At 51.4% G+C, this 27786-nt stretch overlaps 1 protein-coding gene across 5 annotated transcripts in view; it reads left to right on the top strand.

The window, feature by feature from the left end:
• NCK2 (NCK adaptor protein 2) overlaps nucleotides 1-27786 on the top strand; it is a 153859-nt gene that overhangs the window by 93488 nt on the left and 32585 nt on the right. For 4 of the 5 annotated variants that reach the window (XM_051834899.2, XM_051834882.2, XM_070068700.1 and 1 more), the window contains exon 3: nucleotides 19661-19902. In XM_051834899.2, coding sequence (XP_051690859.1) covers nucleotides 19677-19902 — 226 coding nt within the window. In that variant the 5' untranslated portion in view covers nucleotides 19661-19676. The remainder of the gene's footprint in view (nucleotides 1-19660; nucleotides 19903-27786) is intronic. The other variant, XM_051834906.2, reaches the window with a different exon arrangement.

Here is a 27786-nt window from a genome sequence, read left to right as displayed (position 1 = left end):
CCATCTTCTGGTTCATTCCCCATTTGGCCACAACGACCCAAGCTGTGCTGATCTGATCTTCTGGGTCTCCCAGGCAGGTACAGGGGGCCCAAGGACTTCAGCCATCTTCCAGTGCTTTCCCAGGTCATAGCAGAAAGCTGGATCGGAAGTGGGGTGGCCAGGACTCGAACCAGCGCCCTTATGGGATGCCGGCACTGCAGGCGGCAGATTTACCCACTGCACCACAGCGCCAACCCCAATGCAGGCCATCTTTGAGCTGACCACAGTTTCTAACCTGAGAGCTCATTTTTTAAGACAGCTTTCCGAAACCTTGGTCGTGTTTGCCCAGTGCTTGGGTACCCAGCCTCTCTGTAGTGTGAGCTTGGGGGAGGTCTCTGGAGGAGGGGGGTGTGTGTATGTCTGTGCATGTGCCACATGTGTGTGCGTGGGGTTGTGCTGCCGTGGCTGTGTGTCCGCCTCCCGCCTTCCTCTCTCTGGCCTGGATGTGGTGGGAGAAGTTAATAAGCAAGAGGCCTCTGGTCTTGGGATTCTAAGGGTGGTCCCGCACGGGCAGTTTTGGCTGCCACAGTGCACGGAATCTGTAGGGGAAACGTTAGCGAAGTCAGGAGCTTGTCTGCCATCCGAGTCTCACGTCTGGGAAGATGGAGCAGGGGTTCCCCGAGCTGCTGATGTGCTTGCTGGCTTTTGCCGGCTGAGTGAGGCCGTGTGTGCAAGGAGTCTTGGGTAGGTGTGGGGTGGGGTGGAGTGAGGCCTGGCCCCCATAACCTCTGCCTCTCCCCTCTCTCCCCAGGCGCTCCCTAAGTCAGTGCCTGCCAGCTGCATGCTAGGGTCACCTGGGAGGCTCAGGGTCCTCTCTGCAGACGGGGCCTGGCCATCTGCATCGCTGCACCCTGTGATTTACATTGGGGAACCTTCTACTCTGAGGGCCTCCATCTGCGAGTTTGCCTGTACTCACATTCACATTTTAATTAATGCACCAGTCTTCAAAATCCCATGCCATGACTAATTAGTGTTTGCTGGTGGTTCTGATCCTTGGTCCTGACGGGGAGCTCACTCTGGGTGGAGGCCACCTCATGTGCAGAAATTAAACAGAATGTAGAGGAGAAACAGGAAGCAGCACCGGGCACGTCCCAGCATGCCAGCAGAAGGCGCACTCCTGCCTCCTTGCCTCATCTTTCCGGCACTGGGGGTCTGGTGGGGAGCATGGTGGGTCCCTGGAAGAAGTCAGCAGAGAAATCACGCTGTAGAGTCCATGTCGCCGCATAGCCGAGAATGGTCATTTTTCTTCTTAAGGATTTTTTTTTCATGGCCCTTATTTTTACCCAGTGGGACTGTTATCTGGGTCACCAGTGGAGCCTGGAGGGATGGATGTATTTATAACCTTCCAGCAGGAAGTGTGTATACACTGCCCTGCCAGTCGCCTTATCCCCCAAGTGTTGGCCGTGTGCCCCGTTACATAACCAGACCCTCTGTCCCCAGGATTGGACTCCCTTATGTTGCAATGTCCTGCTGACCAGGACGGGAGCCTCTGTGTAGCCAGAATGATTGCATTCCGTCCTTTTTAAACTCCAGAACAAGATGCTGGAATGTTCCATGTTTCCCCAGAAGGCTGACCCCCATTGGGTCCGGTTCTGTCACATGGGGTAGTTCGCTTGCAGTATGGATGATCTGTTTGGGGTGGGGGAGGCTGTCGTTTCGACTGTTTCAGGAATGGAAAACTTAAACTGGAATATGGAACGCATTACCTGATCACTTGGTGTTTTTCTGCAAAGATACAACTGATAAACCAGAAATTCCTCATTCTCCCATTGAAACCAGATTCTAAGCAGATTGTGTGCAAAAGGGCCCTGAACTCCATTGTTCAGTCCAGGTGCCCTGGGCTTGGGCCATCCCTCACTTAGCCACGGTGCTCTTCCTTCTCGACACCAGGTGCTGCCACGTTAGGTGTCCTTTCCTCTGTCCTAGGAGCTTCCCACTGGCCCCCATCTTGTCCTGACACATTCCAGAGACAGGTTGTACAAGGAGTCTTGTTCAAGTTCACGGAAAATGCATGTCATGGGAAAAACTCTGCATGGATTCAATAAAGTTTCTGTACCAAAATAAGCTTACTTTTTCTTAAAACTTATCTGTTTGAGAGGCCGAGCGTGTGCTCACGTGCTCCCTCCCATCTGCTGGTCACTCCGAAATGCTTGCAACGGCTGTAGCTGGCCTAGTACGGAAGCTGGGAGCCAGGAACTAAAGCTGGGTCTTCCACGTAGGTGACCGGAAGCCAGTTACCTGAGCCATCCCCAGGGCCTGCCGGGGTCTGTATTAATGAGAGGACAGTCAGGAGCTGGATTTGAGAACCGAACCCAAGTAATCTGACATGGGATGTGCTCTGCTAACTGCTGGGCTAGACAGTCTGCCCCCTAAAGTGAGCTTGTAATTCCATTTTTCCATAAACTTTTTTTCTTAAAGATTTTTAATTATTCGAGAGAGAGAAAGAGGGAGAGGGAGAAAGAGAGAAATCTTAGATGCACTGATTCACGCCCCAGATGACTACAATGGCCAGGGTTGGGTCAGGTTGAATCTAGGAGCCAGGGGGTTCATCTGGATCTCCCATGTGGGTGCAGGGGCCCAAACACTGGGACCATCTTCTACTGCTTTCCCAGGCCATTAGCAGGGAGCAGCTGGCAAATGAACCAGCGCCCATGTGGGATGCCAGCATTGCAGGCAGCTGCTTTACCAACCCTACGCCACAATGCCATCCTCTCCACAAAGTCTTTGAAGCACTTTCGTAGCTATGTGTTGAAATTAAAAGTGCAAAGATATACTATGCAAAAATTAATCAAAAGAAAGCAATGAGTGGTTATATTAATAGCAGATAAGAACACTTAAGACTAGAGACAGGGATCAGGGATAGAAAAGTCTGTTTACCAAGAAGACATAATATTTCCAAGCATGCATGCACCAAACAGCGGAGCTGTGAACTAAGTAAAGCAACAGCTGATTGAATTACAATGAAAAGTCTACAGTTCTACTTGGAGATATGCACAGCTCTGAACAGTTGTTAGAGCGACGACCCAGAAAGTCAGCGAGGAATCGGAACTCACCTTTATCCGTCGGTGAGATCTAATTGATTGATTACACTCTCTCCAACAGCTGCAGAGTGGACATGAACTTCTCAGGCACCCACAGAACATTAGACTGGATCCTGGGCCAAAAACCAATTGCAGCAAATTTTAAAGACTCAAACTCACACAGTATGAGCGCTCTCACACTGACATACTTTCTGGGGGTGGGCATTGTGGTGCAGTGAGTTAAGCCACCACTTTTGGGGCACACTTGTCCCTTATCAGGGTGCCTGGGTTCATATCCCGTCCTCACTTCCATTCCAGCTTCCTGATACCGTACACCCTGGGAGGCAGTGGTGATGGCTTAAGACTTGGGTCTTTGCCACCCACATGGGAGATCTGGATGGAGTTCCTGACTTCTGGCTTTGGCCTGACACCACTCCTGGTACCTGAGTCTGTACTTCTTTCAATATTAAAAGTTAAAGTATTTTTTAAAAAGAGAAAAATTGGGGTAGATGTTTAGCCAAGTGATTAGAGTACCTAAGTATCTTTCTCTCCCCTTCCTGAATAGAGGCATAAACAAATAATAACTTTAAAATTGTTTAGAAGATTAACTTTTTTTTAAGATTTATTTATTTATTTATTAGAAAGAGTTACACAGAGAGAGAGAGAGAGAGAGGTCTTCCACCTGCTGGTTCATTCCCCAGATGGCTGTGGAATGGCCAGTGTCAGTCTAGGCCAGAGCCAGGAGTTTTTTCCGGGTTCCCAAGGTGGGTGCAGCCACTTGGGCCATCCTCTGCTGCTTTCCCAGGACATTAGCAGGGAGCTGGATTGGAAGTGGAACAGCTGGGACCGGAACCGGTGCCCGTGTGGGATGCTGGTGTTGCACTAGGGGTCTTTACCTGCTCTGCTACAGTGCCCGGCCCCTCAACTTGTTTCTTTTAGGATAAGTCTGTAGTTTAGGGTCTAAAAATTTTTCTATATTTACATGGTAATTGATGAGAAGTCATAAAAGGCAGAAATAGAATGGGGGCAGGGAGGAGCGGGCTCATTTACAGGTTGCTCTAGAACATGCTCGCCTCATCAGCAGATGTCCCTGTCCCTGTCCTCCTCATGGGGCCCCGTCCTGTGAAGGGACTTGAGAAAGTCCATGGACATGGAATGAAAAGGTAGGGACTCTCTGCTGCAGTCTGTGAAACCCGTGTGTGGATTTTTCATAATACGCATTTTCTGGGAATGTTTCTGCAAGCCCCCGGATGCCTGGACTTCACATGTACGGAGCATGCACCAGACAGGGAGGGCTGCCAGTCACTGGTTTTTTAGCTGCTCCCGCAGGGTGACCACTGTCCCTGCCTGGGTCTGAGTTCGCACGCCTTCTTCGATGCACTGGGTCTGAGTTCACGTGGCCAGTCTCTCTGAGGGTGAGACCTTGCCAGACATGGGTTTTATTTTCTTAACAGAACCCAGAAGAGCCGATGCCTTGTTTTAGGTGGCGGTAAGCGGAGTGCCAGGCTCGAAGGTGCAGCCACAGTGGGCGGGCGACTTGGGAAGGGTCGCAGAAGCCACCAGTGTAGTACTAGCTCTGAGCACCCCTGTCTTTCTACTTGGCCTTTGTATTTCCTTTCCTGATATTTAATAGGTACAACATGTCCTGAGGTGTCATTTATACATTTATGGGGCATGGTAATAAAACACATACCTAGGAGCACACCTCCCAATCTAAAAACTAGAATGTCAATAAAAAAAAAAAGTTTCACTGTGTATGTAAGCCTGAGCAATATTGTTTAGCCTTATTTGTGTGAAGGCCTTTTGCAAAGAGCACCGTGTTGTATGCAGTCCTTAGACTTCTTCCCGTCCCAGCTGTTCCTCACAGTCATCAGTGTGTTTGGGGGAAGCCCTGGTTTCTTTGTTTTCACTGCTGTGTGATAATGGAAATTGTGCTGTGATACCACCCCTTATCCCTTCTCCTGTTGTCTGGGCGTCTTGGTTCTCCTTTCCCACCATGGTAAACAGTGCTGCTGTGAGCTTCGTTGTGCGAGTTTCCTGACCCACAAGTGCAGGGTTTCTCTACCACCTAGAAGTAGGAGTGGAATTTCTGCCTTGAATTTACGTCAGTGTCCAGCTTTACAGGAGAATTCCAGATTGTTTTCCAAAGAAGTCATTTCCTTGTACTCCCCAGTAGAATATGAGGGTTCCCTTTCTTTGCCTTACTTTCCTAATACTTCTTATCAACCTTTTTCATCTTGACCCATCTAGGGTAAAATAGTATGATGAACTCAGATTATGAATGAAGTTTAGCATTTTTTTAATGTTGATATGCACTTTATGCTGCCTGTGTGATGTCTGTCTTTTTCTGCTTTTCTGCTGAGTTGTGGGTCTTTTTTCTTGGTGAACTGTAGCAGTTTTTATATATTCCAGGTACCTGTTCTTTGCTGTGTGTGCCATTCAGTACAGCTTTCCACGTTGTTGTGTGATGGGAGAATCTTGTGTTCTTTTAGCTCTGTTGAATGGCCCGTGTACTTTTTGTGTTGTCCCTGTGTTCAGTGGCCATGAGTGTGCAGGAAGAGCCCACAGTCGAGTTGGTTTAGGTCTTAGGGGTCTGAGCAGAGGAGTGACACAGAGCCCCTTGAACTTGAGAGGTGTCCCCGGGCTGCCCTTGGGAACTAGGCTGGAACAGAGGGAATTGCTGGGGGCATGGAAGTGGAGGGATGAGTCAGGGGAGTGATGGCAGTCCAGAGCTGGGCCAGTGTCAGGAAGCAGTGGGACAGGGAGAGTAGGTGTGGTGGGGAGTGAGGGCGGCGGGGAGAAGGCGCTGTGCCCCGGGGTTGCCGATGGGTAGGGTGCAGCCCAGGAGAGAGGACCCTGGTGGCTGAACGCTCGACATCCTGTAGCTCACAAAGAAGGCAGTACTGTGGGGGCAGAGGATTTTGTTGCTGTTTGTTTACTTGCTTGGTTTTCTTCTGTTTTTTTGTTTGTTTTTTTTTGTTGTTGTTGGGAGAATCGAGAGTTCTCTTCTGGGCACATGAGGTCTGGGGTGCACACGGGACATCCCCAGGGAGAAGCCTGGTGGTTGACCGGGAGAGCAGTGGTGGCGATCTCTCTGTGGGGGCTGCAGGAGAGGCCCTCACACAGCCTGGCCAAATGCACAGGTAGAACCAGCTGGGCGCCTGGCAGGAGTAGTCAGCGAGGAAGAAGTTCAGGAAGGCCAGGCACCAGGTAAAGTCTGCGTTTTGGCTGGGTGGTGTGGGGAGGCCCACTGGCGTGAGCAGTGTGACCATGGCATAGCCTGGTAACCTGGGACAGGAAGCAGGTGGGAGGTAGCGGGGAGGGGGGAGATGGCTGAGTGGACAACTTGACGGAAGAGAGTTTGCTGCTACAGAGGAGAGATGGTGGGTGGAGAGGCAAGGAAAAAAAAAATTGAAAGCCAGAGAGACAGAAGCAGATCTATCTGTAGGTTCACTCCCCAAATGTCCGCAGCAGCTAGGGCTGGGGCAAGCCACAGGCTGGAGCTGGGCACTCAATCTGGTCAGAGACCAGAGACCTCCTCGCCTCACCACTGCTGCTTCCCAGGGTGCCCGTTAGCAGGAAGCTGGAGTCCGGAGCCGAGCCGGGATTGAACTGAACCCAGGTAGTCTCTGAACGGTGCCTGAACCATTGCACCAAACACCTGCCCCAAGCGGTAGAGGGTTTCTACGCTGGAAGACGCTGCAGCGTGCATGGTGCTAAATGGGGTGGTCCCAAAAGGCACGGCAGAGCCGGGGTTGGGTGACTGTAGGCATAGCTTGCCTCGGAAACGCGAAAGGTGGATTCGTTACACAGAGTAGGATGGGCATCCTGGGGGCCCCAGACCCCTTGCCTGTGATACGAGGGGCAGTAGAACATTCACACCATAGGCACCTGGGGCCCTCCTCAGTTCAGTCGACTGGGGATGCAGACAGCAAGGGAGGTGTTAGAGGTGGAGAAGCAGGGTGTGCACTAGGCCCTCAGAGACGGGAGAGGGCGTTCCCTCCGCAGTGGCCTTGGCCCTCTGCCGGGCGCACCCTGGAGGCTGGGGAGCAGAAATGCGAATGGGACCAGCTGGCCAGGACAGGGCGTGGCCGGTGCAGGGGGGATGTGCCCAGAGCTGCCGCTGGAAGAGGAAAAGGGACATTCGTGCGGGTTTTTAATTTCCAGACATAAAAATGGTAGAACTCTTGAGGAACGTTCTTAACTTTCTTTGCCATATACTTCTTTTTTTTTGTTTTTGTTTTTGCTTTTGTTTTTTATTTTTGACAGGCAGAGTGGACAGTGAGAGAGAGAGACAGAGAGAAAGGTCTTCCTTTGCTGTTGGTTCACCCTCCAATGGCCGCTGCGGCCAGCGCGCTGCAGCCGGCGCACTGCGCTGATCCGATGGCAGGAGCCAGGTACTTCTCCTGGTCTCCCATGGGGTGCAGGGCCCAAGCACCTGGACCATCCTCCACTGCACTCCCTGGCCACAGCAGAGAGCTGGCCTGGAAGAGGGGCAACCGGGACAGAATCTGGCGCCCCGACTGGGACTACAACCTGGTGTGCCGGCGCCGCAAGGCGGAGGATTAGCCTAGTGAGCCGCGGCGCCGGCCTGCCATATACTTCTAATACTTTTTTAATGAAAATAGAAAATCTAGGACTTATTACTCATGGACCATATGACCTTCACCCTGGCCTTCATTATGTGTTTTCCTTTTTGTGCTGCGGGGTTTTGTAAATGTCTCCTTGGGGCTTTGGGTAGCCGTGTAAGACTTCTTCAGATCTGTAAGCGTCAGAGGCCTTTGACCTGAGTTACTGAGTTACCTCTGACATACGTCACAACACGTACCTCTGAGTAGTTGCAGGAAGTGCTTTCTATAGAGCCTGTAGGTGCGCCCCCGGAGCGGGGTGCGGGGCTGGCTGGCTTGGGTGCTGGTCAGTGTGAGCCTCCGTGGTGGTTTGAGGAGGAGGTGTCTTCAGGGCGATGGCCGTTGGCAGAAACACGGGAACGCTTCTCCCACCATGAGAGGGGTAGCTTAGGAGCAGGAGGAACAGTCCAGCAGATGAATCGAATACCTTGGGCTCCTTCACCTTCTCCAGCAACACATGATCCAAGAACCCAGCCGGGGTCAGCATGGGAAAAATTTCAGGATGTTTCTGCAGTGTGGCCCCCTCCCACTGTTGTACGGGGTTCATATTTGAAATGCACACCAGAGAATCGGCTGTACTGACCCTGAGGTTGAGGGCTGGGCGGGGAGTACACGAGATGAGCCAGGAACACCTTGTGGTGGGAGGGAGGAAAGATGTGCTCCAAAAACTAAGGCACACACAGACTGACCGTGATGGTCACCTGCCTATCAGGCAGTCACAGGAGCCAGCGTTGGAGCAATTTGAGCAACTGGCTCAAACTAGAATACAAAGTAAAATCCCTGTATGATGATATTGATAGAAATAAATGATTGGTTGAGGGGCCAGCATTGTGGTACGAGGGTTAAGCTGCTACTCTTGACACAGGCATCCCATTTTGACGTGCCAGTTCGGGTCCCTGGCTGCTCCACGTCTGATTCAGCTCCTTGTTAATGTGTCTGGGAAAGCAGCAGAAGATGGCCCAAGTGCCTGGGCCCCTGCCACCCATGTGGGAGACCTGGATGGAGTTTCTGGCTCCTGGCTTTGGCCTGGCCCAGATATGGCCATTGCAGCCATTTAGGGAGTGAATCAGCAGATAGAAGATCCCTTTCTCTCTCTCCCTCCCTCCCTCTTTCTCTTTTCTTCCTTCCCTCTTTCTCTTTCTCTCCTTCCCTCCATCTCTCCCTCCCTCCCTCCCCATCTCTGTCATTTTCCCTTTCAAATAAATAAGTCTAAAAAGAGGAAAGAAATCTTTGAATAAATGAACAGAGGAAGAGAGACAGATCTGCCAGGCTTACAAGTCTCTTGCACAGACACTCATCCTCATGGAGGTAGAGCATTGCCCCTGCCTCCCCTCCCCACGTGTGGGCTGGGCTTGGAGACCCCTGCCAGGGAGCAGGGTGCGGAAGGGCTGGGGGTGACTCTGCAGGGGAGAGGCATGGCTGTCAAAGGCTGCCTCAGCCAGGGGCACGGTCCACATCGGTGGTGGTACGTCGTGTTGGTGTATGCACCCTGGTCTGATGTGATGAGAAGGGCACTTGACCTGTGGTCTTTCTTCCTGACCCCATCACCCCAGGTCTCTGAGAAAAATCCTAACCGAGGGCCATCTGCAAAATGCTTGCTTGATCTGTACTCCTCAAGAGGAGGGGGGTCTGAGAGCTGTCACAGACTAGAGGAGCCTGAAGAAGAGGTGACAGCAAGTACAGTGAGGAATGCTGAGTGGGTTCTTGGACAGGAAAAGGATGTGAGGGGTGGGTGTTTGGCCTGGTGGATGAGAAGGCGTCACTTGGGATCGGGGTGCCTGGGTTTGAATCCTGGCCCCAAGCTTGACTCTGTCGTCCTGCCAGTGCACACTTGGGCTTGCAGCAGGTGATGGCTGACATCACTGGGTCCCTGCCACGCATGTGGGAGGTGCAGGTTGAGTGCCAGCCTCTTGGCCTTGGCTTGGCCCAGCCTTGGCTGTCGTGGGCACTTGGGAATGAATCAGTGGATGGAAGATCTCTGAAGATCTTTTTCTCTCTCTCAAGTAATTCAATAAATGTATAAAATTTTTCAAGAGAAAAAGGACTTCAGGGGAAAACTAAGGATATTTGAATAAATTATGAGCTGTAGTTAATAATCTGTTGGGTTTTGTTCAAATATGCCATACTAATGTATGATATTAATAATAGAGGAAACTAAAATGGTTCTCAAAAGTAAATTTGTTTTATAAAATCAAACACGGATGCTAGAAATCTTTATTTCCCCTTTCATAGGGAAGATTTCTTTAAAAGAATCATGCATTTACAACAAATAAATGTTAACGATTCTGTGTCCAAAATAATTTGTAAACAGGTATCTGTGAAGGGGTTAATCCCTCCGAATTCCTCAGGCCCCCCCCTTCTCACCACATCCCTGCCCTGGGCCCCACATCCCTGCCCTGGGCCCGGCTCCTGCAGAGCCCAGTGGGGGAGGTGGAATTACAGAGAGGCAGAGAGAGACAGAGAGAGGTCTTCCATCTGCTGGTTCGCTCCCCAAACGGCTGCATCCAAAGCCAGGAGCCAGGACCTTCTTCCCGGTCTCCCACGAGGGTACAGGGACCCAAGGACTTGGGCCATCTTCTGCTGCTTTCCTAGGCCATAGCAGAGAGCTGGATCGGAAGTGGAGCAGCCGGGACTCAAACTGGCACCCGTATGGGATGCTGTCTCTGCGGGGCAGCAGCTTTACTGACTGCACCACAGTGCCAGCCCCTCAACCAATTCTCTAAGTGTATGTTTTTGTAATAACTTGGCTATACCCCCATGTGTGTAACATGTTCTGGAAGGTGCCTTGTTTAGAGAGGAAAACCCTCTCTAGGCTGGATACAGGCTGGTGTCATTTGTATCAGCCACACTGGGAACACTGCAGGAAGGGAGCTGGGATATTCCCAGGACACACTGGGGTGTCTGTGCAGCTTTGCTAAGCTGAGTTCATAGTGCTGTGGCATCCCCGATGCACAGCGTTCCTCTGAGAATTGGTTTCTCTTTCCTGGTCAGTGATGCCCTTAACATAATGCACCTGCCTTGCTGAGCTCCCGTAACTGTTAGACTCAAGTCCCGTGAGCCATGGGATTCAGCGGGACACGGCGTGAGGCAGAGGGGCAGTAATGACCAGTGCTCACCAGCCTGGCCCGGGGCGGGTGCTTCCTGTGGACTGTCTCATTTAATCCTCCTAGAAGCTCTGACCTCAGCTGCAAACACAGAGTCCGAGGTCCGAGTGGACTGGCACCCTCCCACCGCAGCCCCACAGCTGGCTGGTGCCCAGGTGGCTGTCAAACCCTGGCTGCCTTTTGACTGGCGAGACAGATGCCTGGAAGTGGCTTCCAAGGAGACCTTCCTTCATGACTTCCAGGTCCTGGACACCTTAGAGTCCATGGTCTGTGACCGTTATGCGATGCAGCTAGAAACCAAACCATCAGACGCCCCCCTCCAAGATCACCCTGGGAGCAGCGGCAGAAGTCCACTGACTGCAGCCCGAGCCCTGTGACATTCAGCCAAGTTCAGGAGGAGCTGTAGAGGAGGTGCCGGGTGGCAGTGCAGCCGGCCTGCTCCCCACCACCCGGGACCCCATAGCAGGGAGCTGGAGCTCCTCTGGAATCAGGAAACATCTCCCCTTCAGCTAGCTCAGCCCTCCCTTACCCATCCCCAATAAAATATTCCCTGCACCACCTCCCATTCACCCATCCACCCAGAGGCAATTGAAATTCTGTTCTTGTTTATCCCCAGCCACCTGCCCCTGGGGATTTGGGTTTTGTTTATTTTTAAGTGATGCAGCAATATTCTGCTGTCATTATCACCAGCAGGCAGTGAGGACAATAGATAAGGCTGGGCTGTGTGATAAGACACTTCTGGTGGTTTGAATCCCAGCAGAGTTGTTTACTATCTTGGAGTCCCAGCTTCAGCATTTGTAAGCTATATCTACAGGTCATCTCTGTTTCACAGGGTTGCTGTATACATTGGATGAGCAGTTATCATGTGGATAGGAGGCAAATGTCAGCTGCTCATGCCATGTGCGTGGAGCCCATAACCTCTCAGACAGCACCGTGTACCGGCCCCTGTGCCTCTGGGAGAAGGGAGAAGGGAGCTCTGTTTATTTTCTCTTTTGCATGTAGTGAGTGTTTGTGTCTTAAGGAAGTATTAAGACCTTGCCTCTTGTCACAGCTTAATTAACTTACCGGGAGTTGGAACAGCCCCTAGATTCCGTAGTGCATCCTAGTTAAAAGTTGAAGTGTATTAGCTGTAATTAGCGACACTGCTTGTAAAAAGCCACCAACCGGCCTTTCTGTTGCCCCACAGGAGACCACAGGCTCCTGCCAACTCCTGTCGGATTAGTTGGCATCTGGCAGGTCTTTTATCTACAACACAACTTGAAATTTTAATGAAGAGTTTTAAGTTGCTTCTCTGTTTCATAGTAAGTCTCCCGAATGCAAATGCACTATTTAAAGCTATTTGCAAATATACACCGAGGGAGGAAAACACTGCAATAATTGGGGGAAAGCGTAGAAAGCATTCCCAGGCTTGGACTGACCTGAGCAGAATCACTCATGCATTAGTTTCTCATGGCTGCCGTAGCAACCGCCACCAGCTCAGTGGCTTAGAACAACAGCACAGGTTCCTCCTGTCAGAGGCCTGGAGGTCAGAAGTCTGGCCCAGGGCTCCTCCTTGGGCTGCCTGTTAGGTGTCAGCAGGCTGCATTGCTTCCGGGGACACGTTTTTCCAGCTTTGGAGACCGTATGCTCTGTTTGACAGCAGCGCAGGAGTTTCCGGTGTGGACTACTCAGCCTGCCTCTCCCATGTAGAGGGGCCCTTGTGGTTCCCCTGGGCCTCCCGGGTAATCCAGGAGCCTCAGCCCATCTCCAGGACAGTGGATAAAGAAGCTGAGTTCCCTTTGGCCGTGTATGGCACATACTCACAGGTTCTGGTGTTAGGTGTGGACATGAATGGGACTGTCAGTCTATCTCCCACATCTACTAAAAGCCTATGCTTTTTTTGAGTGAGTTTCCATGATGATTTGATCAATTGCGTTTTTTTTTTTTTTCTCCTGAAGGCAAGAGCTATTACTACAGCAAAAACATTCTGAGGATGCCTAGTGAAACAGATAATATTTGAATAATTCAGACGCTGTGTTGAAAGTCAAGGCACGGATAGGAGTTTTTCTGTTTTTTTTTTTTTTTTTCATATGTTCTCAGTTTCTTCTCTCATATGTTGATTCACTAAACCAATTAGAAAGGTGCTTCGAAAAGTTCATGGAAAATAGGCTTAAAAGATGAAAATGCAGGGGTGGAGTTGTGGCATGATGGGTAAAGGTACTGCTTGTGATGATGCTGGCATCCCTTATGGGCACTGGTTCGTGTCCAGGCTGCTCCACTTCCAATGCAGCTTCCTGCCAATGGCCTGGGAAAAGCAGCGGAAGATGGCCTGAGTGCTTGGGCCCCTGCCACCCATGTGGGAGAACCGGAAGAAGCTCCTGGCTTTGGTTTGCCCCAGCCTTGGCCTTTGCAGCAATCTGGGAAGTGAAGCAATAGGTGGAAGATCTCTCTGTGTCTCTCCATCCCTCTCTGTAATTCTTTCAAAAAAATAAATCAATCTTAAAAAAATTCATTAGGGTATGTATTTGGGCTTGTGGTTACGACGTTACTTGGGATGCCTGCGTTTCTTATTGAAGCGCCTGGATTTGAGTTCTAGCTCCACTCCTGATTCCAGCTCCTGCTAATGCACACTTTGGGAGGCAGCAGGCAGTGGCTCAAGTAACTGAGTCCCTGCCGCTGGAGGAAGAGACCTGGATTGAGTTCTTAGCTCCTGTCTTTGAACTCAAAACGCTCAAAACGCTGTTGTGAGCATCTGGGGAGCGAACCAGTAGATGGGAAAGATACCTGTCATTCTCTTTCTTTCTACTGCTGTCCGAATCAATAAATAAAAATTTTAAAGTATATTGTTTTATTGCAAAAATTCCTGAAAGCCATGTAGTTTTTTATAATCATTTTCATGAAGATTTTACAGTTTTTACAAAATTTTACAATTTTACAAAATTGTTGTATTCCAAAGTAAGGTTTTAGTTCTATTTCCACAAGCTTTTTGAAGTATGCCTGTACTTCCTCATAGACAGATATATATATATATATATTTGGTATATCTCCATACACAAGTGCACATACGTATTTTTCTGCAGTTTCAAGGGCAATGTTCTTCGCGTTAAATGTCAGACTTGTCTATCTGTGCATGTATTTTGAATGGAGTTTAAGAAATCTAGCTCTCCATCTCTGGTTTACATTACCCAGTATGATTGGCAGTGTTTGCAATCTCTACGACTGTGGTCTTCCCGTTAGCAGGCTAAATTTGCTAGTCGGTTGAAGGGTGAAAGAGGCATATTAACCTTGAATCATCAGCCTTCTGAGCGTCCCGGGAAACGAAGCTCAGCAGCCATTGTCAACACATTGTGGCGCCTCCTGACAACAAGCGAGTCGGTCATCTGGGGTTAAATGCTTTTCAGGAAGTAGGGCAAGTAGCCAGCACAGCGATAATGACTTGGATTGGTGGGGGCAGATATTTCTGAGGAGGTGCCTCTAACACTTGAACTTGAATCTCGACAGAGCAGATGCTGGGTCTGGCTGCCTCACCAGGGTAGCTTGGTGCCCAGGAAACGCTCAGAAAATCCAGTCTGGGTGGAGGAAGGGGTGGGTAGGACGAGGCCCTGCCTCAGTGTGTGGAGTGCCACGGTCTTGGGCCATTACGCAGTGCATCCTATTTAGGGAATAATGACAAGATCAAAGCCTGTGCACGGTCAGAATAGACGCAGATTTTTTTTTTCAGAGTATTTTCAAATATTGGTTGGTAGAATCTGAACGTGGAACCCATGGATGTGAAACCCACAGATGTGGAACCCCTGAATGCAGAGGCGGTCTGTGGTTTCCGTCCAGTGCTGGGCAGTAGCCTCAAGGGTTTGTTTGTTTGTTTGTTTTTTTTCACAAGCTTCTAAGTGAAGTACTAGTATTACCTTACTTTGTCAAAGAGGCAGCCGGGCTAGGGTGGCACAGCCAGACTGCAGCCCATGGAGTGGGCTAAGTTTGCTAAGCCCCAGCCTCGTGCCACTACCCTCTTGTGCTTTTCCGTATCTTCAGCAGGATCTTGCAAGGCGAGCACTGTGACTCCTTTGTCACAGAAGAGACTCAAGTCCAGGCTTGCGAATGCATCAGCCACGTTTGGGACCCCAGACCCAGGACTCGTGACTTCCGGTTACCCTGCCGATCCGGTGGTTCAGCTTGGTCCCCGTCACCTCTCCCGGAGTATCGGTGACCGTTTGTGGGTGTTGACAGAACACTGTCTGTTAGGAAGGATGCGTAACCTGGCCAAGATACAGTTCACAGGATCGGTTTTAGAAAGAGAATAGGGTCTTGGAATGGGATTGATGTTATTGTAGGGGTTAGTGGAAACTGTTGAGCCAAGACAGCTTTTATAGCTATTCTGTTTTCTGTTTGCTTTCACATCTTCCATCGAAGATTTGAAAAAGCAGCCGATCCTGTAAGGCTCTCCGGGCCTTTCTTCTCTCCGCATAGTTCGGGGCTCTTGTTGCTAAGCTCTGTTCTGGAGCATTGACGTGACATGTAAGCTGTGAGCCGGCTGTGTCTTACCAAGTGTCTGGCTCCTCTCTGTGTGTGCTAGTCCCAGGTGGTAAGCTTCAGTAGCCATCCGTCACAAAGGCAAGATTAGGTTTCCTTGAACTGGCTCTGCTGGAGTCCTTTGTGTTGGACCTCTGTTAGACTAAATCAGAATACCACCTCCAGCCTAAACCCTCAGGAGTTGGTTAGTTAGAATGTTCTGGACTTTGTTTTGTTGGAGCTTCTTCTGTGTTAGAAATTCAGGCGAGTTTGTATGTATGATTTTGGGGGGAGGGGCAGTAATAATCTCTAGGGCTCGCTCTTTTTTTTTTTTTTTAAGATTTATTTATTTATTTGGAAGAGCTACATAGAGAAGGAGAGGCAGAGAGAGAGAGAGGTATTCCATCCACTGGTTTACTCCCCAACTGGACGCGACGGCCTGAGCTGTGCCGATCCGAAGTCAGGAGCCTCCGCTGGGTCTCCCATGCAGGTGCAGGGGTCTGAGGACTTAGGCCATTTTCCACTGCCTTCCCAGGCCATAGCAGAGAGCTGGATTGGAAGTGGAGCAGCCAGGACTAGAACCGGTGCCCATATGGGATGCTGGCACTGCAGGCAGTGGCTTTACCCGCTAGGCCACAGTGCCAGCCCCGCTCACTCTTCTGATCTATCCTGTGCACCATAATACATTATTCGTGAGAGAAAATACCATGTGGTTTGCTGGACTCCTACGAAACAGCTTCCCAGAGCCTCAGTGCGGGGAAATCTCAACCCTGCTTTCACAATATGCAAGGCCCTCCAGAATGAGCTTCTGGCCCGTCTTTCCAACCGGTGTGGGCCGGAGAAGAAAGACCAGACTCTGCGGTTACACAGGGCAGCATTGACGGGGGAACAGAGGTCTTCTTCCCTGTTTGTTTTGGGGTCCCGGGGGCAGCGGCCCCGGCCCGCTGTAGAAATGAGGAAGCTGCTTATTCATCCGAGCCAGAAGCTGAGCAGGTTCCTTGTTCCTGGAGGGAGACGGGGCTGCTAAGTGGGTCTCCTGTGCGAAGCTGGGCTTCCTGAGAGTTGAGGAGGTGTGGCTTCCAGAAGCGCAGGTGTTCAGGGACTGCTTGGTGGATCTTGGGCTGCGTGGAATGAGGCAGTTGTTGAGCGGCGAATGTCACTTGCTTGAGACTGTGGTTGATTGGCTGGGCCTCTGAAGCGACCTCCAGAAGTGTTTCTTATCGATAGACAGTGATCAGTTAGAATAGGGCTAAGACCCATTGGTGCAGCCAGGTCATTGTGGGTGACTGCTCCCCTGGGCAGGGCTTCTGGCATTCCTCAACCACACGTCGCAGCCCTTCCTGCACCCACCCCCTGCGAGTGAGCACTGGAGCCCAGAGTTGGGAGGCACAGAACTGGACTCAGGTCTGGTGACTGTGTCATCAAGCAAGTCACTTAATCTTCTTCACCTTCCTGAAAGGTGTTAAGCATGTTGGCAGGTGTCGAGTGCCCGTCACATCCTGTACTCAGAGTTGACTTCCTGAAGGCGGCGCTCAGCGTGGTCACGCAGGGGAGAACCCCTGAGGAGCAAGAGGTGCCCTGTGACTTGGTTTTGCCCTTCTTGGGTCCGAGAGAATCTCTGCCTGGCCACCTGTAAGGAACTTCTCATTCCCAGGCCCCTTGGAGTGCTGATGCCGCTGGCTTGTGGTAGAGCTCAGGTGGTGGTGGTTTCTAGCTCCTGAGTGAGGTTCCGTGTATCTCAAAGTGGATCGTGGCCAGCTGGCTGCTTACTTAGCTACTGTTTGTGCAGCAGAAGAATCTAGAAAGAGCTTTCATTGGCTACGTCTTTTTTTTTTTTTTAATTTTATTTTATTTATTTGAAAGAGTTACAGAGAGAGTTAGAGACAGAGAGAGAGAGATATCTTCCATCTGCTGGTTCACTCCCCAGATGGCCGCAACAGCCTGAGCTGTGCCGATCCAAAGCCAGGAGCCAGGAGCTTCCTCTGGGTCTCCCATGTGGGTGCAGGGCCCAAGTTACTCGGGCCATCCTCCACTGCCTTCCCAGGCTATAGCAGAGAGCTGGATCGGAAGAGGAGCAGCCAGGACTCGAACCAGCACCCATATGGGATGCCGTTGCTTCAGGCCAGGGCTTTAGCTCGCTGCACCACAGCACCAACCCCAATTGGCTACATCTTGATAGGTCTTAAGTGATGGGCTGTTCGTGTTAAACTCTTTTGGAAATTGCGTAATTAAGCAGTGTCCTGGTACCCAAGTGGAATATCCTCCAAGCCCCAGGCCTATCACTGCTGTTGCCCCCGTTAGTAACCAGCCTTTGTGACTTTCAGAAGTCTAAGCTGACACAGAGGTCAGGTTATTGAGCTTGTGCGCTAAGGGCTCGAGGTTTTCCCAAAGTAGATTAACAGAATTATCTCCAGTTATTGAAACGAGCTTTGTGTAAACGCTCCCCTCTTAGATAGTGGGCGCAGTGTTCATAAGGTTTGCAGAACAGTTCTTCCTTCCCCCTAAGGTTTGCTATCTCGGAATTTGGAAATTAATTCACGAAAGAGACAGACATGCATTATTCATAAGTGCCTTTAGCTTCCAGTCGAAAGTGTCGTGTTATTTAAACGGGGTGTGTGGGCTTCCATGGAGTCAGCAGCACGGGTCCCCTCCGTAATCCTGAAGTCAACCTACAGAATAACGAGGCCCTCGTCTGCTGGGGACGGGGAGGCGCTGTAGTCCAGATCCCATCATCATTTCGTGTGCCAAGTGTTGGGGAAGTGTCTGGTCAGCTCAAGTTTGGAATACTCAGTTTTCCTGCCTGAAGGACACCAGCCCATCTTCTGCCTACGGAGTGTGGAGTCGATGAACTAGTTGATAACCGTATTGCTTGTATTTGTTGAGGTACACTTCTGCTGTCTGTCAGTTTCAGGAGATGCAGAGGGTACCAGATTTGTTGCTATTTTAATGAGCATTTACTTTGGAGTAATTTTGTGTGACATTGACTTTCGACGTTGTGCGTCGTCTAGGACTTGACAAATGTGTCATGACGTGTGTTCACCAGTTGAAATTAAGCAGAGCAGTATTACCGCCCTGAAAATTCTCTCTGCTTTCCCCACTCATCTCTTCTCCCCCTCGCCCCTGGCAAGCACAGATCTCACTGCCTGCATTGATTTGCTTTTTCCAGAATGTCTCATAGTGGGAACTATTAAATAAAATAATTATTCATGACATTTGAACAGCAAGGCAGACTTTTTTTAGGGGTTGATTGGTGGATGGAAGATTGCTAAGAGGAGCGTCAGGAAGTACGGGAGATTCTGGCTAAACCGACCCAACAGGATTCTTGCTGAAGGCCTACGAGGATGGTGGGACCTCAGCTTGGGAGGGAGGAGGCAGAGGAAGAGGAACTTAACCGGATGCCAAGGGAGTAGGATTCTGGCTGGACCAACCCAGCAGGATTCTTGCTGAGATTGGGTGGCGCAAAGCAGAAGACGCTGAGGCCTCCCTGGGTGGAGGGATCAGAGCAGCCAGGGCAGAGTTTGGTCAAGGAGAGACTTTGTCAGCGTCGCACGGTGCGCAGCCTTTTCAGGCTGGCTTCTGTCGCTTAGCTGTGTGCGGTGACAGTTCTGCGGTGTTGTCTCGTGGCCCTTACAGCTCGCGTCTTGTTATTGTTTGAATAGCGCTCCGTTGTCCAGATGTACCCGTTCATTTATACATTCACCTGGGTTGCCTCCAGGTCGGGGCAGCTGTCAGTGAAGCGGCTGTGGATATCCAGGGAAGGGCTGTGGTGTTAGATATAAGTCTTCCAGACTGATTCTGTGTTTGCAGGGAGAGTAGGGAGTGTTCCCGTGCCCGTGCACCCAGTTCTGCCTAATGTGAACACTGGCGTGTGGCAGAGACTGAGGCTAACCCGGGTGCCTTGCTGTCACCCTGACTGCATTCAGAAGTCACCCCTGGTGCTGCTGGCTCCTCTTCTGGATCCAGGGTAGCCCATTGCAGCAGCACTGCGCTAGTTTGGGCTTACAAGGGTGGTTTGGGGGTCTTGTTCGTAGTAAGCATGTTCAGAAAACCCAGCTTATCCCGAGAGAGGGAATGTCCACCACTCAGCACTCGGGAGCCACTGTCCCTTCGGCGAGCAGGTTGTGTTCTGCCGCTGTGACCGTCGTTTGCACGTTTCTTTTTGCTTTTCACAGGGCTTGGGGAGGTCCCGGTGCACAGCAGTCCGTAAAGCGGGGTCTGGTTTATAACACGCATCCCCCAAGCCTGGGGCGAGGGGTCTAGGGTGGAGTGTTTCAGGGCCCCGGGAGAGAGCGCTGTCAGCGGCTAATGTCTCAGGCCCGTGCGGAGGCCAGAGCAGGGGTCGGCCGGTTGTCTGACGAGCCTCTCTCAATGTTTCTGCTGGCAGAAGGACTCCATGAAAGATGACAGAAGAAGTGATTGTTATCGCCAAGTGGGACTACACGGCCCAGCAGGACCAGGAGCTTGACATCAAGAAGAACGAGCGCCTGTGGCTGCTGGACGACTCCAAGACGTGGTGGCGGGTGCGCAACGCGGCCAACAGGACGGGCTACGTGCCCTCCAACTACGTGGAGCGCAAGAACAGCCTGAAGAAGGGCTCCCTCGTGAGGAACCTCAAGGACACGCTGGGTGAGCCCCCCCTCCGACACCCCACCCCCCACACATTCCCATCACCCCCCCCCCGGGGGGGGGAGCAAGGAGGCCCCGGGCAGCTCCAGGGCAGGTGCTTCCTCTCTCGAGCTGGTCTCCTTTTTAATTTTCTTAGCGGTCTTCTTTTTGGTAATTAAATCTTAATTTGCTTATTTAAAAAGCAAAGAGACAGAACCCTCAGGTCAAAGCCAAGAGCTGGGAACTCGCTCCAGGTCTACTGCCTAGGTAACAGGGAGCCCTCACCCACTGCCTCCACCGAGATCTGCATCAGCAGGAAGCTGGGGTCGGGAGCCAGGGGTCACACCCAGGGACCCCCGTGTGGGACGCAGGCGTCTTAACCAGCATTTCAGCCCATAGGCCCCATGCCTGTCATAACAGTTGACATTTTCCTAGTTGTCCCTTAAAAAAAAAAATCTGTCAGCACTTAGAGATCAAGATGGGGAAGTTTGATGTTTGTCATTTCCTGGGGATTTCAGAGTTGGGAGTCTTATGTAAACCGACACTTCTGTGTGCTGGGGCCCCTGCACAGGTGTCTGCCTCCTTCAGTCAGTAGCACGGAAGATCCTGAAACAGAATCAGCACTCCTACAAGTATCCTCGGCTCTGCTTCTGTCATTCTGCCAGATCTTACAGAATCCCAGCCATTGGGCCTCTCTGCGTGGAGCAGGAGGTGGCAAGCTCCCATTTCCCCCTCTCTGAAACTGCTGACATTTCAGGCCACGGTCCTGGGCGCCGCTTGCCAGGGTGGCAGCTGGGGCGAGCAGCATGTGACAGCACAGGCCACAGAGGGGCACGCGGGTGGGGACTTCCGGCTGCACAGCCCCCCTCCTGCCTCTCTCTTCCCTGCGGTCAGGGCACGGGAGATGCCTCCTGGAGCTACCTGACGTCACCATGTCCGGTCCTGCCCGTGTGTGTGTGTGTGTGTGTGTGTGCATATAGGCTTACAGGAAGCAGTAGGCATGCTTCAGATGAGCCGAGAGAGGGACCGTGGGGGTCTCTGTGCAGAGCGATGGCTCGGGGCTGGCATTTGAACAATGGGTCCCTCCTCACAGGGGTGTCCTGTTGGTTGTCCCCAAGACTGCCGGTTGTCACTGAATGTATCCCCAATGTATCCCCTGTGCTCCACAGACAGAGGTTTTCCTGTTTATTGTTAATAAGATTTGTTTCCTTTTGAGAGGGGGCAGGGAGGAATGCAGGGGAAACTTGAAAATTGCGCTCCGACCACAGTGGGTGTTGCTCGTGTTCCTCGTTCCTTTTATGAACTCTTGCAAAGTGGATGCTCTCTCTTCCAAACCCTGGAGAGCCTTCAGTTACTAGGCAGCGTGTCCATGTTACAGATGAGGGTGTTCCCTGATCTGGAGAGAGGGTGAGGCAGAGGGCGCCGGGTGAATCCTGCCAGGTCACAGCCAGCAGAGGTTCTGCGCCCGATGTGGAAATTCCATCTTTTCATGAGCGGTCTGGCTCCTTGAACACTGAACTGTCCCCTCTGTATCTTTCTTAATTATTTGCAAAGGAGTGTCACTTGCAAGAAGCCAGCTGCCCCCCAGCTTGCGACTGTCACTTAACTCCAGCAAAGACGTGGAACTGCAGAGCCCTCTAGGATTGCCAGAGCTGCCTTCGTGTGACTCAGTTTCCCAGTTTCTGCCTGCAGCCAGAGTGCTTTTTTTTTTTTCCAAGCTGCTAAGCACCGTGGCTTCATTTGGTCTTCCTGTTTGGCCTGCTCCTTTTATAATATTCTCCAGATTGTAATAAAGCGTGAACTGCCCAGCAGTTTGTAGGCAGTCCGATAAGGCCAGTCTGCATCATCTAGAAGTCCCCTGCAGATTTCCAGAAAAGGACAAAGTCTCAGCTTGAGGCCGTGAACCACATCTTCTTCACGCTGTTGTGGGTTTTCTGTGAGCCACGGTCGGTGCGCTTGTGTCCTCCGGGGCTCTCGGGCTGGACCCACCCACACCCCCTGGAGCCAGCGCGGAGCCCGCTTGCCCCATCCCGACAGGCAGCCGCCCCGCTCTGCTTCCACTTCCGGAGTTGGCCAGCTCCATGTTTGGAGAACACAGTTTGCTAGAAAGCTCTTCCTTAAATAGAATCGGGTTTTTGCCCGTCTGTGACTTCCTCCCCGTGGCTGTTACTTTGCCTTCTCTGCCGTGCTGAGCGGATCTCCTCCTTTTACCCTGACAGCTCTGCCGTAGGTTTCACTCTCAGTGCAGGTACACGGTTCTTTGGAAGCACTAGTATTAAGCTTTTATTTTATATAAACAATGCAGAATTTTTTTGTTTTATTTTACAACATGTAAAAATACTGTTTAAAAAAAAAAAAGACTTTTGTTTGGGAGTGGGTGTTTGACCCAGCAGTAAAGACTCCTGCCTCTTATATCCAAGTGCCCGGATTTGAGTTCTGGCTCTACTTCAGATTCCAGCTCCCTGCTGATGCACTCTGGGGGCCAGCAGTGACAGCCAAAACCACCAGGGCGCCATGTAGTAGAGTGAGCTCTTGGGTCCTGGTTTCAGCCCCAGCCCAGCCTCCACTGCTGTGGGCAGTTGGAGAGTGAACCAGCGGATTGGGGTTCGGGGGGGCTCTTGCTCTGTCTCTGTCTCTCTGCTAGTAGCAGTGGACATCCAGAGGGCAGTGGTTCTTGGGGGTCAGTGTGCCCATCGTCAGGGAGACGTGTCTCCCACTTCCAGTATTTATTTCTTTTACTGTGTTTATCGTGCTCATTGACGGGGCTTGCAGTTGTGGACAAAGAGGGACCCGTCTCTCATTGTGCCGGCTGTTGACCTGCTCAGCAATAGCAAATGGAAGGGGAGACACCAGGCCTGGGTAGGAAATCACCATCCTCCCGTGACAGCTTCTTCATAGTCCAGCACCCGAGGAAAGCTTGTAGCCAAGAAGGGAGGTGAGAACTTTCTCTAGTCCTTCCTGCCTCCCACTGGTCTCTCCTTTATTAAAAGGTTTATCTACTTATTTACTTAAAAAGGCAGAGTGACAGAAAGGGAGGGAGAGAGGGAGAGAAAGATCGTCCATTTGCTGGTTCACTCCCTAAAAGCCCAACCAGGGCTGGTCCAGGCCAAAACTAGAAACTAGGCACTCCATCTATCTCCCATGTAGGTGGCAGAGACTCAAGTAGTCGGGCCATTGTCTGCTACCTCCAGCAGGGAGCTGGACTTGATCCCAGGCACTCTGATACGGGATGGGGCATCCCTGGCCACAACTTAACCCAACCCCACTTGTGTCTTTTGCTAAAAAGATTGGAGACAAAGATGCTCATGGCCTCCGATTTAGTTGTTGTCCGAGTGTGCCATCAGAATTACAGACCAGTAGTGCAGCCAGTGGGAATGGTTTCTGCTGTGCATCCGGAGTGAAAACAACCTCAGAAACGAGACTGGGTACCTTGTCATAACCATGACAGTGTCATCCACATCTTTAATTTTTACTTCTGTGAGAATTCACCTAATTAAATCCCAGCAGACGCCCAGTTTGGAATAGAACAGCTCCGGTCTCCCCAGTAAAGCCTCAGGTTGTGAATGTGGGTCCACATCTCTGGTTGCACGTGAGCTTCATGCTGTAGGGTTTCCTGCCCTTTTTTTTTTTTTTTTTTGCACTCATTTGCTGCACTATAGATAATGAGCTTAATATTGTCACGTGTTGTATTTCGTTAGAATAACTTAATGAAAGCAGTGCTTTTGACAAAAGGACTTCTTCCAAAAAGGCTTACGCTCCCTTCTTTTCCTTTAATAACTTGCAGCTGAACTAAACTAACAAGCTCCATGTTCACACGGGCAAAGCACTTACATGCTAGGTCTCCTGGCGTAGTCCACGTAGGGTCGCGGATAGGCGAAGAGAACTCTGGTCAGGATGACGAGGGGTGACGGTCAGGAGCTGTGTCTACTCCCAGTGGCTTGCACAGCACAGTGCTTCGCTGAGCAGTGCGTGGTCTTGGCCTGCTGTCTGGCTTTGACTCGCCAAATCATCCCAGCCAGGAATCACAGAGGCACCGTGCTCACTCTTTTGAGACAGGGCAGCTGCTCCCAGGGAGGTTATTTTTCAAAGATTTCCCTTCAAGCCACTGCAGTACAGCTTGTGTTAACCACTCTGTGACACCAGGTGGAATCCACCCGGGCTCGCCAGGTGAATCCCCTCTGCAGTGGTGGTTGGGGGTCCATGGGCCGATGCAGCTTACCCAGAAAGTTCTGCGTCCGTTTACGACTTACTCATGTCCTTCTGGGGAGTTTGTTCAAAGGCACACATGCCCACTTCTGATCTCCTCCCTAGAGGCATCGGTCCCTGGGCACAGCATTGCCCCAGTGTGTCCATACCGAAGGCCAGGGATTATCACCAAAGTCCTCTCCTCTGGGATCCCAGCCCGGATCTGGGAGCGCAGAGAAGCAGCTGGAAGGCCCCCAGCTGGTAGCTGTCGTGTTGCATCCTTTCCACTGGTTTGAGCTGATGCTTCGGGACAGTTGGGAAGGTGTGGCTCCTGGGGGGAAACTGACAGAATCTTAGCAGCAGCTCCCTGCCAGGATTGACTTGGCATCGAACTGATCAAAGACACTCGGGAGCACAGCTGTGTGATTCTGTTAGCAAGTGGTCCTGAAGCAGGTGGAGCTCATCCTTGGTTTCAGGAATCGAGATTCTGATCATTTGAGGGGAGCAAAGTGGAGTCTCAGAGCGCGCGCCAGTATTTCCGCCCGTGGGTTCAGCTCGTGGGCTTGTGGCAAAACCCCTGTGCCCAGGCACTGAGCTGTACACTGTCTTTGGAAAAAACAGCAACTCAGAACCACCCCCACCCCCACCCCCACCACACAGATGGAGGAAGGTGGAGGGCAGGGGACTCGGAGGCCCAGAAAGGGCAGAATTGGAGCAGCCCTGCTGTGGAGGGGGAGCGTGAATGCAGCTCCTTGTGTGCTGGTGCCGGAGGGAGTGGCGGGACGTTTGTGAGGGTGCTCACCGACCTCACACCTGGATAAGCCAGTCCCTGCTCCTTCAACTTGGCGGGGCGCCCCAAGTGCTGAGCCTTCCCTGCTGTGGCCAGGGGGCCACGGAGGGCCCAGTCTGATGGCCATGCTCATAGAAAACTGTGGACCATTTTAAAAATGAAAGAATCCGTATGCCTCTCTTAGGGAGTAGAGAGCTATTTGAGTTGTATTTGTTGTAAAGCACACCAGTGTTTCACAAACCACACTTGACTCTGGATGTCATAGTCTTATTTCATGATTTATCTTAAGCTTATTCTGGCCTAGAACATTTGCACTGGGTTCAGTACACTGGCTGCAAGAAGTAGCAGGCAAGGGCCAGCGCTGTGGTACAGTGGGTTAAGCCTCCATCTGCAGCGCTAGCATCCCATATGTACACCAGTTCAAGTCCCGGCTGCTCCACTTCTGATCCAGCTCCCTGCTAATGTCCCTGGGAAAGCAGCAAAAGATGGCCCAAGTGCTTGGGTCCTTGCACCCATGTAGGAGATCTGGATGAAGCTCCTGGCTCCTGGCTTAGCCCTGGCTGTTGTGGTCATTTGAGGATTCTCTCCCTCTCCCCCTCCCCCTCCCCTCCCCCTCTCCCTCCCCCTCTTGTGTGTGTGTGTGTGTGTGTGTCTTTCCCTCTCTTTCTGAGTTTCAAATAAATAATCAAATGGGTAGGGGGAGACAGTCTCAGGACCACTGAATGGAACAGGAGAAGGTAGGCTTTGCCTGCAGGTACGAACACTGCCTGTAATGTACTTGACTTGCATAAATACACACTGTGAGCACAGCACTTGAAGTTTATACAGCAGTTTGAAATTTACCAAGCCGCTGTAAGGCCTCAGGAATTCTGTCCAGGGAGAATTCAGTGGCTGCAGAGCGGAGTCCAGGGGCGCCTGAGCCCGCGCTTCATGGTATAAGCACACCGATTGCACTTGGATTGAAAGGTACAGGCGGTGAATCGTCGAGTTAGGTGCTTTCAGTTACGTGGTACCTGAATTTATGAAAACGTCAGTGTTAGTAGGAAGATATGTAACGCAGCCTCAGGTCCGGGGGTCAGAAATCACAGACGAGACAGTTAACCCTGAGCGTGAGAGCAGCTGAGTGACAGCCCTAGCCGTGCCAGCCACGGGGAGGCACCGACCGGGGTGCCAGCTGGAAGCCCACGTTGTCCCTATCCAAGGTGATTATCTGGATTCAGTGGTGAGGCCTCTGTGTGTGTTTGACTCTGTCCAGAACTGAGGCACTTAATGGAACATTAGAGGAAGCTAGCCATACCAGGTTCTTCGTTTTACAGGTGAAAAACTAGGATCTCATTCATTAGCAAAACTTGGAAGGTAGGTGGGTTAGATGGTCATAATATTCTCCTGTAAGTTTCCTAATTTAGTGAATGTCCTTTTTTGTGTGTATTTAAAGATTTATTTATTTATTTGAAAGGCAGAGTTACAGAGAGGCAGAGGCAGAGAGAGGTCTTCCATCCACTGGTTCACTCTCCAAATGGCTGCAACGGCCAGAGCTGCTCCAGTCAGGAGCCAGGAGCTTCCCCCCAGGTCTCACATGCAGGTGCAGGGCCCAAGGACTTGGGCCATCCTCCACTGCTACCCCAGGCCACAGCAGAGAACCGGATTGAAGTGGAACAGCGGGACTTGAACCCGTGCCCATATGGGATGCCGGCTACTGCATGGCTTTACCCATTACGCCACAGCGCCTTATTTTTGAACAAACACACAAATCTTTGGGGGAATGGGAAGTCATCTTGGCAGCTGAGTCTCATGTAACTCATAGGAAAGACTTGATTTTGCACTGTTCTCATACCTTTGCTGTACATGAAAACCAACGGACGCATGAGACTGCCCCAAGCCACAGAGGTGGCCCGTGGTCGAGGAGACATCTTGACTTCTTGCTCTGTCGGGGCATTTACCTGTAACACACAGTGCCTGCAGTTTGGCGTGAGGCTCTGTGCAGCCAGCACGGTATCCTGGAGCACCTGCTGCAGTTGGCCTGAACGCAGGAGAGTCAGAAGTACCAGGTGTCCCAGTATCCCAGTGTCCCAGTGTCCCAGTATCCCAGTATCCCAGTGTCCCCCGCCCCCAAACCCGAGAACCTTCTCTGCCCACTCAGCGACTTCCCTCCACGCCTGGGGCTGAATCCACCCAGACGGTCAGAGCCAGTGTCATCCGAGCCTTCCCATTGGGTTGAGCTCCCAGCCTCACCACCGAGTTGGGAACTTATTGAGAGGCTTCGTAGAGCTCTGGGTCTGTCATTGGGACTGTAAGGTTCTCCCAGGTGCGAGCAGGGACAGAACCACCAGGTCTGAACTGGAAGTGGGCAATGACTGCTGAGCCTGGTTATTGTGGAAGCCGAGGCAGAGGCCTTCTAAGTCCCATACCTGCCGGGTGACCTTTGAAAGCAGTCCCCAAAGGCTTTGCAACAGAGATGGAGACGTGAAGTCAGGATCGCCAGCGTATGCTAGGGTGTGCTCAGATCTGACGTGGGGGCCCACTCACGTGTGATTTCCTCTGGATCCGGCTTAGTTCCTGGCTTTCTGCTTGGCATATAATTGAGAAAGCAATACCCAGAACAATAGACCATCTTCAGTCAAACAGTAGCATCGTTTTTTCTTGTCTCACTGGGGGCTGAGCTAAACTGTGCAGCTCCTACACCTGTATCTTCAGAAAGCAGTGTAGCGTTGTACTTAGGAGAGAGGGCTTTGTAGAGTTTTAGACACACAAACACACACACACAGCCATTAAACTCAGTTGTCTCGTCCATATAATGGACAGGTGACGGCCACATAAACTTCAGGGGAGTGAATGAAGTCGTTTGTGTTAAGAATCCTCTGGACTGGGTGGAGGCTGGATGACAGGTGGGGTTTCCGTCAGAGGAGGGGAGAGCGTGAGCCCGGGGTCAG

This window comes from Oryctolagus cuniculus, chromosome 2 (assembly GCF_964237555.1).
Source record: "Oryctolagus cuniculus chromosome 2, mOryCun1.1, whole genome shotgun sequence".
Taxonomy (NCBI): Eukaryota; Metazoa; Chordata; class Mammalia; order Lagomorpha; family Leporidae; genus Oryctolagus; species Oryctolagus cuniculus.
This window is presented reverse-complemented; position numbering and strand designations above follow the sequence as displayed.